The 14,853-nt window shown below is 37.3% G+C and overlaps 1 protein-coding gene across 5 annotated transcripts in view; it reads right to left on the reverse strand.

Moving 5' to 3' along the window:
* Positions 1-14,853, reverse strand: part of R3HCC1L (R3H domain and coiled-coil containing 1 like) — an 85,284-nt gene that overhangs the window by 21,862 nt on the left and 48,569 nt on the right. For 4 of the 5 annotated variants that reach the window (XM_036080661.2, XM_078077271.1, XM_078077272.1 and 1 more), the window contains one exon: positions 7,978-9,797. In XM_036080661.2, coding sequence (XP_035936554.2) covers positions 7,978-9,783 — 1,806 coding nt within the window. In that variant the 5' untranslated portion in view covers positions 9,784-9,797. The remainder of the gene's footprint in view (positions 1-7,977; positions 9,798-14,853) is intronic. The other variant, XM_078077273.1, reaches the window with a different exon arrangement.

Below are 14,853 nucleotides of genomic sequence, written 5' to 3' on the forward strand. Positions count from 1 at the left end.
TTCAGTGGCTGTACTTAAAGCTCCCATAATTTGGCCCCAACCTACCTGTGGTAGGCAGAATAAGAGCCTCTCAAAGATATCCATGTCCTAATTCCTTTATGGTACATGGCAAAGGAGAACTGAGGTAGCGGATGGAATTAAGGTTGCTAATCAGCTGACTTTAAATTCAGGAGATTATCCTGGATTATCTGGGTGGACTCAGTTATAATCACAAGGGTCCTTAAAAGCAGAAGAACTCAGAGGAAAAGAGACAGTGAGTCAGAGTGATGATATTAGAAAGACTCAACTGACCATTGCTGACTTTGAAATGGAAGGGGCCATGAGCCAAAGAACGTGGGCAGCCTCTAGAAGCTGAAAAGGCAAGAGAATAGGTTCTCCCCAAGAGCCTCTAGAAAGGAATACAGCCCTGCCAACACCTTAATTAATTAGCCCAGTAAGACCCATTTTAGACTTCTGACCTCCAGAACTATAAGATAATAAATTTGTGTTGTTTTAAGACACTAGTTTGTGGTAATTTATTACGGCAGCAACAGTATACTAATATACCTTTCTAGCTTTATCTCATGTCATCCCTTAAAATATGCTGCATTCCAACCAAAGAGTAATATTCACTATGCCTAAACACATCTTACTTCCTCCTGCCTATTGCTTTGGTCTTATTATTTTGCAAGTGCTAACATCTGTCAGTTTGCACATCTCAAAATATATCACACCATTCTCCAAGGACATACTCAAATACCACCTCTTCTATGATTCCTCCCCTAAGTACCCCAAAGCACATATAATCTGATCTCCCTCTACCCTTCTACAGCATTTACCTCATGTGCACTACTTTTGAAATACTCATTACACAACACCTTATATTAGAGCTGGACCTGTCTCTTCCTCCAACCTCATCCTGATCGCCTAACCACCCACCCAACATTTAATGTATGTTCAGCATCCATTACAAAAAGAACTTGAATTTCCATATGTAATAAAGTTGTATTAAACATAATAAACCACTTTAAACTATAGGTGTATCTGTAAATTTAAACACAGGGGCATCAAGTTACAGGGACAAAGACAACAAAGACTTGACCACTAGTTGGTGGTATAACATGATAACATTACTTACAGAATTAACCCATACAATCAATTCTCAATTACACAGGTTAGTTTATTCAAGTTCTTTGTTTCTATTTTTCTCTTCCCCTTATATCTTGTGGCTACATAACTGCTTATTAACTCACTTTCTGTTGAAGAAAATCAATTTAAAATGTCATTATTTCCTATAAACCTTGATAAATTAAAAGATTTGGTTGAACAGGTTAAAGCTATAAAAAACAACAACAAAAAAAAAGGTTTTTGAACTATCTGGATTTAATTCTATCTAAGGTATGCCAGTATCACAGAAAGTTGAGGGTAACAGCCAAGAATTTTTCACGTCGGTCTATGGTACTGTGAATAAACCAAAAGCTAGAATTAAAATGTTTTACCCATTTAACATCTCATCTTTGGCAGACAGGGAAATAACACTATTTAAAAAAAAAAAAAAAAAGTATTTCAAGTTTTTTCAAATTTCTCATGACCCAAATTAAAAAAAATCCAAAAGGAGTTCCCTAAAAAGGTAATACCAATAAAGTATTACAGCATAAATATCTGTATGCTATGCAACATAAATGATAGCTTCTAGCCCTCTTTTGTACTATTCTGGACTTATGTCCTTTTCAACAGAAGGAAAACTTGACTTTTAAACTCTAACATCCTATATAGTAAGTATAAGAGGAGATAATGTCCCCAGTGGAATTCCCTACCCACAAATAAAATTATCTACTATATCTAGGCTACGCCCCCACTGACCTTACCAGGAAACCAAAGCCGGAAAGGCAAACTTTGGCTTCATAAAATTTGTAACAAGAATGGATAGAATGCCCTGTAAGGTGCCATTTATAGGTTTCTCTAGAATAGGTATAAGCAGTATCTCAATACCTCTGATTATCCTCAGTTGGAGAAAGCCATGGCCATAGCTTTGGATTAGGCATAATTAAAGGGGGGGGGGGTGGAGAATGAACAAGGAAGCAGAAAAGGAAAAGGGCAAATGGAAATAAGAAAAAAGCTGTAACAAGGAGACACGTATGGTGCCCAACAACTGGTTCAGATGATCATTTACTGACCCCAGTGCCAGAGGATAAACTTGAGAGCTCTAGTTCTCTCCCATGGATGGTAATGTATGACCCATGAATATATGGGCAAAAACCAAGTGAACATCCTGAACCAACATGGACCTGATTCCTATTCAGGCAGTACGTTAAGTTAACATGGCAGACTGATGTTGGCATCCTTGACAAGATGTTAAAAAGATCCACCGAACAGATTTAATTTATAGTCAAGAGAAGCACTAAGAAGGCAGGGAGAACATCTCTATTTCCTCCTCTTCCCAGCATGATTGGAAAGACTAGACGGAGAGATGCCAATAATGAAGTAGAAAGACTAAGACCAGACCACCCAAGAATAGGAGACTGCTATAGGTTTGAATCTTCCAAACTACTCCTGATAGCTTGACTCAGGTACTGCTATGATAATCAGTGACAATGGCTGCCCACAAGACCTAAGAAACACTGCAAAACAGATAAACTTAGCATTTACTGCCATTCCACTTCTTGCTTAGTTTCTCTAGTCCCTAATTATGCTTTCAGCTACCTAAGATCCTACATCAATCTATGCCAGTTCTCCCAGAAAAAATTTTTTTCTTTATTACTTTATAGAGTATTAGCCCTTGCCTATCTGTCCCCATCAGGCAACACGTATGTACTTCTGACCTTCAAACTGCAGACTCAGACCCACTGCTTTAAGAAATGAGTCAGTCTTGGGGCACCTGGGTGGCTCAGTCATTAAGCGTCTGCCTTTGGTCATGATCCCAGGGTCCTGGGATTGAGCCCGCACTGGGTTCCCTGCTCCACGGGAAGCCTGCTTCTCCCTCTCCCACTCCCCCTGCTGTGTCTCTCTCTGTCAAATAAATGAAATCTTAAAAAAAAAGAAATGAGTCAGTCTTGTCCTGGGCAGGCAATATAATAGCACGACCCATCATGTGAAGGATCAGAAACACAGTCTTCGTGCATTAAGCCTAGGATCCAGTATGTCTAGGTATCCTCTTGGCTTTTCCTCAACAATCTCAGTTTTTGGTCAATTCACACAAAAGATCTGTACAAGTTGCTGACTAGCATTAATTTCCCTCGGTCCCTAATGTCCCAAAGGCTTTATTGCAAATTTATACCTCCTCACACCCCAACCCCAAATTCATAACATAAAACAGTCTGAATTTAAATATATTTTGACTGTTGGCTACCCACTTCAGGAGTCAGGCCTATAGCTGGGTCCCTCTTTTCCTTTCTAACACTCCCTCCCCAAAGCCCAGCAACAGAGTATCCAACGTGCCCTACAAGAAATTTCTAATACAAATGATTACATTAATTCAAATCAAAGTGTAGATGAGTTTAATTCTCCTAAAGGTATGTTTCTATCTTTAACCAAACTTTTTAACACAAATGAATTTTTAATTTTGGGATACAGCTCTTAGTATGTTTTTCTCCTGACTGGGGTAGAGTGTACACTCTGGTTCTCTTTGCCAACCCTACCATTTTCCCCTCCCTGCTACTGAATAAATGTTATGAGTTATACCACTACTCCTACCCCATCTGCCCCCACTATACCCCACATACCGCATCTCATGGAGCTCTCTAAAGCAAAAGCACCGCCAGGGACAGAGTAAGGCACACCAGGAATCTCTGAAGCTTCAGACAAGAATGCCTCCTTGTACCGATAATAAAGGCTTAGAACTGTTTACCTCTCTTTAGTTCTGAAAAAGCATCAGAAATTAATATGCTATTGGTGTGAATGCAGATTAAGAGGAAAATAATATTATGCAACAAACCTAATGGAGCTCAGATGGGAGATTTTTCATTTTAGGAGACGTCTGGCTTAGAAATGAGCAAACTGTGAGCAATGGTATCCCCTTAATGTTCCCTCTTTCTGTATGAACCAGACATCTAGTCATCTAGTCAAAAAACAGAGTACATAATTCAATCAGATTCTTCACTGGATGTCCCAAGTGACTACATTCAAATATATGGCATCTGGAATCCTCACTTAGGCAGTCAATAACATATTAATTCAGACATTTTAATAAAAATATTAAGTCTATTAAAATGAGTTGCAACCAATAATAAAAGGTACTGTGAAAATAAAAATTAAAATAGTAATAAAACAGTGAAGGAGTTATATGGGAACCCCGAACTTTTCAGTTTTTTTTTCTGTAAACCTAAAACTACTCAAAAAACAAAAATCTATCAACTTTAAGAAATAGAAAAAGAAAGTAGAAATTGGGAACATACAACAATCTCTGAAGTGGGGCTTCAAATCTTGTTTAATTCTATGGCCTCAATAACATGAAACAGTGTCAACCAGTTTAGCCCTCAGGGATCTCATCCTTTGTTGAAGCCACTGTCTAGATCACCCATCAGACAATCAAATTTAGGACATCTCTTATATGGTGGTTTTTTATTAATTATCCTTCAGACTGTTACTTGACTATCTACACGGTTACATCCTGTCTCTCCAAATAAAAGGAACTCTAGATAACTAAGCTGAGAAAAAAGCTGGCATGTAACACGGTGCCTTTCAAATGGAAGTGATAATAACCATATATATCTAGCTATTTACAAATTTATAGTTTATCAAACTCTAAGTACTCAATCTTTCCATTTAACTGCAAAGTGAAGTACCAACTATTAATGAAGTCCCTAGGGGATGGGATATGAAGGACTTTCCTCCCTTCATACTTCATATAATTTGCTTTTAGTGATTGGATTTTGAAGTTTTCCTTTCGCTTTTGGGTTTCCTACTTAACCACAGCATTTTTGCAAAGGTCTATATAGGAAGAGAGCACATAAATGTTGAGTCAGTACACACAAAGGAAGACAGTATGGGATGGCTCATGTTCCTTTTCTCTTTTCCATGGTTGTAACATCGTTAGTAGTCTTCTGTAACAAAAGGAGACTCCTACCTAAATCAAGGCCAGAAATTACCAGTGTCAAATGACCAGTGTCAAATGGCCAGTGAAGGGACCAGATGCCACAGTCTTTCAGCATCAGTGTTACGTTGCTGGTATCTTACTAACCCTCCTACCAATCAAGAGATTTGCAGATCACTACAGGAGGCAGCAGGGGCTATGGAAGTTTTATCTAGACAACAATAATTCCTGTGTTCTTGTACCAAGATCTCAGAGGGTTAGAAGAAGTCAGGCCAACATCTTTTTCTTTATCAATTACCAACTTAAATTTCTGGGCATCCCAAACCATGCCTTTAGGAGATTAAGTGTGATCTTTAGAAACTCATCAAGAACTGCAGTTCCAGGAATTCAGTAATGACCTATCTATGCTCTCTAACCACTCAGGCAGTATTAGAAGTTCAAATGTGGAGGAAACTGCTTCACATGCCAATGGCTGTCACACCCTGCTCTACAGCATACGTCCCTGCCTACTAGAAGTATAGACATACCTCCACGTGTAGCCACTGTCAACAAAGAAAAAGACCCGCTGGGAAAAGAGCCAAAAATCATTGGCTGGAAAGTTTTCAAGATAGGCAGACATTCGGTTTAGCCTTTAATAAAGTATGTTTGGAGCAATATAAATAATAAATTAAGAGTAATAGTCACCAGAGGGCTATTAATGTTACTGGATTTGTGACATCTTTTAATATTATTATTACATCTCCTAAAACTCAAAGCACAGGAGACCATACTTTGGAGTTGGATCCACTACTTGCATTCTCAATCCATTTCCTTCCTTCTTGCTCTCATCACCCCTTATACCTCAACACAGACCCCACCCCCTGGCAAGCACCAACCCAGTATGTGATATCCAAACACAACACCCAAGCACTGGCTGTCTTCAGCTTAAAACATTACATACTCCATTTTCTAGCCATTCCTAGCTTTAGGTCATGCAAGTGTCCTCTTTGGCTACATTACTATGCTCCTCAAAACACTGAGTGATTGCCTACATTCTTCTGCACCTATTCTAAAAGGCGTTAAGACCTGAAAAACAGAGTTGCACACATGAACCCTCCTCCCCCGTTAGAGAAGCCATATTCCTAACCGACCACCATAGAGAATCCAAGTTCCAGCAGCAATGAAATTTTGAAAGCCCCTGGAGTCCACCCTAAAAAAGCACAGAGCTCCAACTCTGCTCTATCACCTACATCCGTTCAATACATATTTACTGGGTACCATCGCATAAAAGGCTCTGTGTGCCATGCCTTTTTTCTCAGGAAGCTATTCCTTCTCTCCTATGCATAACCATGCTCTCTACCCCTCAGGTAATCCCTTTGCCAACACTCAGACCTTCTTCCAATGCTGGGATCCTTAATAACTTCTCTATATTCACCTAACTTCCCACATTACTGTATTTCTTAACCTAATTTGGGCCTAAAACCTCTGCTAAACAGTGTTTTTCTTTCTAGTTATGGTTGGACAGCCATCTCCAGTTACCACACAATGGTTCTCACTTTATGTACATCAGAGTCACCTGGAAAACACGTAAATATACAGACTGCTGAGCTTGCTGAAGAGTTTGCATTTCTAGTTAAGTTCCCAGGTGACACTCATGCTGCTGGTCCAGGGACGACACTTTGGGAAGCAATGCCTTTGAGAATCTGATGAAAAATTGCACATACATATAAAATTTTGCATGTAATTTCAAGGGGTTCATGGATGCCCATTCACAGATAACCTTCTGCTCTGTATTTCCTTCTAAGGAATGTTTAGGACATAGTGTTTCCGACTTGACCATAAGAAGTGCTAACTGTGGTGCAGGTGCACGTGCAGACACCTAAGAATGACAAGGAACTGCTTGGTATTGGAAAGTCAGTTCTGTCCAATGGCCTCAGTCTCACGTGTCTCTTCACATCCATGTAATCGTTTTTCTGTACTTCTGGTTTAATTCTCAGAAACAAAAGCACTAATCACTTCATATTTAAAAGGCTCTCTGGAATCACTCAAACAAAACTATCTTATAGGTAAAGAGGTGGTCTGGTAGAAAGAACATAAACACTGGATTGAGAGAACTAGACTGAAATCTTGATTCTGCCTTTCCTAAACGTATGACCACTAAGCTTCAATTTCCTCATTTATAAAATTGGGGACTGCACAGGGAAATTATTTCTTCCCCTTCCAGACAAAGGTTATGTGAACCCACTATAAGGAATGAAGGGGGAAGTGATTCTACTATTTAAAACCAATGATTGTTATTTGTGGTTAGGAATTTAAATACTGGATAGAGAGTGAATGTCTAAATTAAGAAAATGAAAAGATTAAATAATTTCTAAAATGCCTTCAAACCCCACATTTTGTATTTATGAACTCTTAACCAGCATGTCATTATTCACTCATATTTTCTATATATACTCAATCATTTATTCTTTAATTTAACTCAGGATAAACTACGTAAGAAACAATCACACCTTCCCTTATTTTATCCTTCCCTTCTCTACTTCCTTCCCTCCAGTGTCTAACAACATTCCAACATTTCCTGGAAAAACACAATAAATATGAATAATAAGAAGTTATTCTCCTCCCTCAAATAGGCTTGTGTAAAATACATCTTGTCAATGCAGAAAATCCCCTTTGAAGAAGTTTCCCTCTGTATTTCCTCAACAGATAACCAGAATCCATTAAATTCATCCTTAATCTATTCAATAAGATCTCTCAGGACTTGGCTATTATAAATACAGCTCAATTTGGTATGTTTTACTTTGTAAAGATCTACCAGGCATTCTTTTCTCAATCTACAATCCTGTTTATTGCAGGAACCCTTAGACTGGATGTGATATGAGTGAAGGTTTGGGTGTACACAAATATCTATCAAAATTACCCCCAAAATACCAGGCTCTATAAATCTATAAATTATGTAAACATTGAGCAACTTCTACTAAACAGACCTCTTGTAGAAGACGTGGATCCAGGCAGTCACCATCATCATTAAACAAAGACTCCCAGCTCTCCTCAGTAGCAGCACTTCCCTCCACACGAGACATTTCTGTTGCTTTCGGTTCCATGGATGTTTCCATAGATACAGACTCTATATCAGGAAAGGATACACCAAATTCTACATTCTCTGAGTCATCTTCCTCTTTTGTTTTGAACTCTTCAGCAGTTTTTAGTTCATGCAATGCCTCTGTTATATCACCAGTACAATCTAGATCATTGCCCAAGGCACTATCTGAAAGTACTTTTGTCCCATTTAACATACTGAGTTCAGAGTCCAAAAAAGTGTTACAATTACTACCAGCAATCTTCTTTATAGGTAAGGAGGAAGCACAATCTGACAAGCTCTCTATCAACCTTCCTGTTGACTCTGTGAAACTAGATGAAATACTCTCAGCATAAATATCTGAGCAAGCAGTCAGATTGCTGAAATTTTCCATGTCATTCCCACTTCTACTTACATGAAGACGGGCTGTATCTGCACTCATTTCTAAATATTTTGAGAAACTACCTGTGTTACCACAGGCCTCATCAGCTGTCCTAACTGCAACTACACAAGGGCTGCCCATAGTTATCTGATCAGACAGGACATCTGTAATGTCCATCTTACATGCCTTACTGGTAATGTCACCTACACTCTTCGACTCATTATCTGTATCTGTTTCACGAGCAAGGAGAGCTGTATCAGAAGGTTCATACTTTATACATAAGTCATCAGCAGTGCTGTCATTCTCCTCACACTCTCTAATCATTGTCGGATCAAAAATGCCATTTACGCTCTCTAATTCGCTGACTATAGTCATTTTATGAAAAATGTGATCCACAGTCTCAGGAATGGAATCTGTACCTCTCTGACCCAAGATGAAATCTGTACTGTTGGCTACATCACCAACATTCTCAGCTTCAAAGTGTACACAAGTTTGGTCAGTGACACCATCCGGACTTCCAGGAATAGAAATAGCAGCGATGCCTCCACTGCTGGGAGTCAACATTCCACACGATGTTTGCATGCTTTGTTGTACAATTCCAGAATCAGAATTCAGTTTTACAGGTACAATCATACTCTCAGGTTTCAACACAGAATTAAAAACTCCAGGAAACTGGGATAGTATCTCCACAACCTTGGCATCAGTTTCAATTCTGCTTTCTAAACCTCTGCCTTCAAATGTTTTGCCACTTAATTCATGCCTACTGACATCACAGAATTCCACATTTTGGAATGGTTTGTTTAGAACCCGGGCCTCACTCATTTCTGAACAAGACTGAGATAGAAGCAACTTCCCAGGTCCCGTCACATCTGTGGTTTCAACCTCCAAACACTCCACCTCCTTTGGTTTAAAATGTCTTTGTAAAGGTACACTAGGTATCCCAGGATTTGGGATGCTTTGCTGATGTCCTTGGGATAATGTTTCTTTGGATTCCGTAGTTCCCCTCTTAACACAAACCCTATCTTTCTTTCTTTCTTGAAGGCACATGCCTTTTCTTAATTTTGTTGAAAATTTCTTTCCTTCTCTACAACTGTGCTCCTTTTTATCAGGATTAATGCTTAGTCTCTGAGTCTCAGATTTGTCTCTAAAGATCGCCTTTTGCAAGAAACAATCTTCTTTTTTTTCTTCTTTTACCACGGAGCTAGGTGGACCACAGCTTTTTTCCTCATCACCTGACTTGAGCAGCACTACACCCCTTCGAGCTTTAGGTATATAAAGTGCCATGTCAGGCCTTCTGGCTCGAACTCTGCATCTCTCTGCTGCTTGCTGCATGGTACCACCTCAATCTGCAAGAAGAGAGAATAATTCAATTACCAAAGACTAATTACAATGTACTGAACCAAAAGACTTTTAAAGACTAGGTAGAGGGCCTACTAATTCATCCTACAGAAACCCTCAAGTTAAAAGAAAGTAAAACCTGCCATAAAATAATAAATGTAATCAGGTAAGCAACTAAGGAAAGTAAATTCCAAAATAACTCATGAGCCCATGAATTTTATCCATATATCCTCTTTCTTCATATTCCCAAAACCCTTTATCTCTACATCCCAAGTCCTCTCTACCTTTTTAACAAGTAGCCTTATCTTGGCTAAATTAAAAGATTATTAGAAAAGTGACTACCAGCTATTAAGTATTCATAAAACACTACTCGCTATTCTTAGAGCCCAGAATTTACACTGAAAAGTATACGCAAGGAGGACCCCTAAAAACTCATTTGTTCAACATAAATGTATACATGTAAATAAGATTTTTAAAAATAACTTGAATGTAGGCTAGAAAATGAGACAACAAATCCACGACTGCCTTCTAGAAGATGTTTACTATTTAATCAAAAGACCAACTATAAATTTTTCTTCCAGCAGCAATAAAAAACAGCAATAAAGCAGGATGAAGAAGAGTGGAGAACAAGAAATGTGATGAGACAATTCACATAACTGCTTGACAACGTCCACCATGGTTGGTCAATAAAAATTAACAAAGGGAAAAAAATTAACAAATGGTTAAATAAACCTTCATCTACTATCAGAAAAATAGAAGAAAATGTGCCAGTCAACTTCATATTGAGTTCCTTTAATCTTCAAAATAATACTATGAAGTATTAGTGTATCCACAGTAAAGAGAATAAGGTGCACTACATAGCAAAGAAACACCCTTATACACTCAGAAGCACTCATTGTTAAGATTTCACCACACACATTTCAAAGGAAATAGATAATAAGAGAGAAACTATTTCCAGATCCCTAAATTCTAACCTGATCCAGAATACTTTCTCACTGAAGAAGCTGGGCTCTCATGGTACAGGCTGTTTTCTTTTCAGCCCAGGTATATACCATGGCCCTGATCACCAAGTGTTCCCAGGAATTCTCTCATTCCTTTTCTCTTCTGATGACTTCATTATTATCTAACCCACAATTCATGATGGATCTTCTTTCTTTCCAATTGTGAGTGAATAGGACTTTAACATTTAGACATGCCAGGATTTTTCAAAAATGCCTACTTTTCAAAAACAGAAGTACTAAAGTGTATTTCATTGGAGGGGATCCCACAGACATCATGTGTCTTGATCTCAGTTAACAACGCATCTGACAATATACATCATGATGAACTTCTGCATGTAAGATGGAAAATGTGGGCTACTTAATGGAACTAGTAGCACCCACAGCAAAAAATAATAGGTAAAAGGGAATTTAGGATTATTTAAAGGTGATCTGTGTCCCCAGAGCCCTTTGAAATTCAACATTTTAAACAATAATTTGAATATAAACAATAAACACTGAGTGCTTATCAAATCTGCAACTGACATAAAATCAATATGATTAATACCAAAAATGATAAAATTACAATTTAATACCATTTCTACAATCCAGAATGCTGTGCTGAAAGCACTATGAGTAAATACAAAGATCTTTGATTTAAAAAAAAATTAAACAACCCAACACTTGACTTGTGTATAATTTGCACAAAAAATGATTAAAAGCTTTTACTTCATCTACAAAGTCAATAAACCCAAAGGTAGATATGTGGATGTTTAGAAAGGCAACACAGTCTTAGAGAGCTCAGAACATATACCGCACAAAATATGGTTAAAGAAACTAAATAAAGGTATACTTCTTGCCCAAAAAGGTCTAAACGGAAACATCCAAACTACCTTTATACCTGAGGGTTGGCTGCTCTACAGAAGCAATAAATGTTCTCTTCTCTGTTTCTATGCTTCTGTGTTTCTCAGAAGTCAGTACCAGAACCAACCGGTAGAAATTAAAGGAAAACATAGTTTAGCTCAATATACAGAACTCTAAGAGCTCTCCAACACTATTATCAGGTAATGAGCTCTGTCTCTATAGTGTGGATGACTGACTGATACATTAGAGAAAGAATTTCTATCTGTATATGGGTCTGGATTTATTTTAAGCATTCTTTGAACCTGAAATTCTATGATTCTATTTCTGTTTTATAATAGGCATATAATCAAAGGCTTCAAATTTAAAATTATTTGTGCTATAGCTAATGACTTTTAAAACTCAACCTTTCTTTTTTCTTAGTTAATGCCCACATGTCATGATATGATTTCCTAAAGCTGAAAAACAGCATAATAAATGTATACCATCCACTTCCTACCAATACACCGAACTCCGTTATGCCATGACCAGCAAAGTGCTGGGAAATGTTTAGCAACCATGTAATTCAGAGTACTGGCTGATATTTTCATTGACATCAATGATGTCAACAATGTGAATAACATCGTTGCTGAAGTGGATAATCATTTTTGAATTGCAAAATATATTCTCAAATTTTTGAGCTATGTACAATGTAATAGCTAAAGACATAACACTTTTAAGTTTGCATTATTAGCATTTTCTCCATCACCTTACATCTAGACAAGCAATAAACAATAAATCAAGCCCTGATTTATGGATTTGCCTAACTCTATGATGTAAATATTCCCACCATAGCTAATTTCAAGTTATCACTGTAACATCACTGAAAACAGAGCTGGGAAAAAGACACACAGTAACACACCATAATACATTATTTCAACCTAAAGGTACAATATTCATAAATAATTTCAAGAACATAAATCATAGTAAAATATAGTGAAATAATTAGGAAGTGATGAATTTTAAGTTCTATTACCTTTTTATAAATGCCATTTAATAAGCTATGTAATTTAATTTTTAATGATGGCTGTGTTTAACAATCAGTTTGCATAATTCCTAAAATTTTAATAATCAGCTCTCAGGCCAGTAGGAGATGCTCCAATACACCACTGGCTAGAACAGTTCTTTCATAATAACTTAAAGACCTACAAAAACAGAGGAGCATCCCCATCTTGTGGACTTTCAAGATAATGCCAATTCAGTTTAAAGCCTTGTTGTGTTTTTGTGAACTTCTTTTGCAACTGTAGGCACGAAAGGCCTTTAACACGGGGAGAAGGCGTGCCTGTCATAAACAATTTTTAAAATGTACCTTAACAATTTCCCACCCAGGTATTAACTAATAGCACTTGATGTTTTATTTTTCTCTTTACATAGTTTTAACTTTTTTACAATATTCCACATGCTTTTATTGGTCCACTTTGCTTCTTAACTGGAGAGAGAATCAGTTATTTGGGGTGTATTTTGCAGCCAACTTATCCTGGAATAGCCATCAGCATGCAATTCCATTCAAAATTATATTATCTAAAAGAGACAAAAATTTATTTTCTTTTATGATGGTGGGCAGTTAATTGCTAACATACACCTTTAAAATATTTTAGGTCAAACCATCTTTTTCTATACTATACTTCTGAACTCTAGGATTATATGTGAGAACCTGTCCAATTGCTTCTACGGTTTCAAATAAGAGAAAATAATCAGTAACTTCCCCTAAGTACCTCTCCGCTCCACCTTCATGAGTAAGTGAACTAGCACAAAGCAAATAAGGCTTCTACGTTTTTATAACAGAATTTTAATGCTGTTTGTCCATGTTTGGCTTATAAAACATATGGATCCCTCTTCAATCAACAGAGAATACTGGCACTTAAGGCATTCATTGGATAATTCAACCATGAACTTGATTTCATTCAATACTTACCAATGGCTCACTTGAGACATCTGATATTTGAGAGAAACTGCCTAACGGGCATGTTAACTATTCCTTCTTTGAGAACAAATTAAGCACTATCACTTTGTTAACTCATTAAGATACATCATAACAACAGCATATATCTTGCCTTTTTACTTGGAAATAATTTCAAATTCACAGATAAGTTACAAAAGTAAAAATACTACAAAGAGCACCTGTACATCTTTTACCCGTATTTATCTACTGGTAATTTTATCCCATTTGCTTATCATTTGCAATCGTGCATGTTCCCACTCTCTACACACACACACACACACACACACACACAAATTTTTTTTCTAAACCTTTTGAGGGCAAAGTACAGACATTATGGCCCTTTATCCCTACATACTTCAGAGTATATTTTCTATAAATAGGCATATTATACAGTTAACAATATTGGCAAATTTAACATTGATACTTTTATCAAATCAAACATAGGTATTCCAAATTTGTCGGCTGACCCAGTAATGTCCTTTACAGCATATTTCCCTCTCCAACACTGGATCCAGTTTAGAATCAGGTAATGCATTTAGTTACCACATCTCTTTAGCCTCCTACCTTCTAGAATGTTTCCACAGCCTTTCACTGTATTTTATGACATTGACATTTTGGAAGACTGCTTCCCCTCCCACCCTTTTTTTAATAGAACATCCCTCATTTAAGGTTTGTCTGACATTTCTCATGATTAGATTGAGGTTATACAGTCTCAGCCATATTAGGTTATATATTCTCAGAATAGTACATAGAGGGTCATATGTCCTTCTCAGGGCATCACATCTGAAGGCATGTGATTCCCATCTGTCCTTTGATGGTGACCATTATTTTGATTACCTGGTCAAGGTATTGTCCAATTTCTCCACTGAATAATTACTGTGTATTTTCTCCCTTGCAACTAAAAGCAGCCTGTGGGGTAACACTTCAAGAGCATGCTAATATCTTATTCCTCATCAAAATTTCCCCCTAGATTTAGCATCCACTAATGATTCTAATCCGATCCAATCTTTATTATGATGGTTGCAAAATGATCTTCCAACTCTGAAAGTCCCTCCACATTTACTAGTCAATCCTTGGCATTTTTTTCTGAAAGCAGAAGTAAACCACGTATCTTCACTCACCACAAATTTCCTAAGTTAAAATTCAATCTTAAAATCTGTTTTCACAGTTGGTGGATACAGGAAATGTTTACCTGAAAACATTTTCTAACTTTTGCAAACCAAAGTTGTAAGTAACTCTATCATC

Source organism: Halichoerus grypus, chromosome 7 (assembly GCF_964656455.1).
Source record: "Halichoerus grypus chromosome 7, mHalGry1.hap1.1, whole genome shotgun sequence".
Taxonomy (NCBI): domain Eukaryota; kingdom Metazoa; phylum Chordata; class Mammalia; order Carnivora; family Phocidae; genus Halichoerus; species Halichoerus grypus.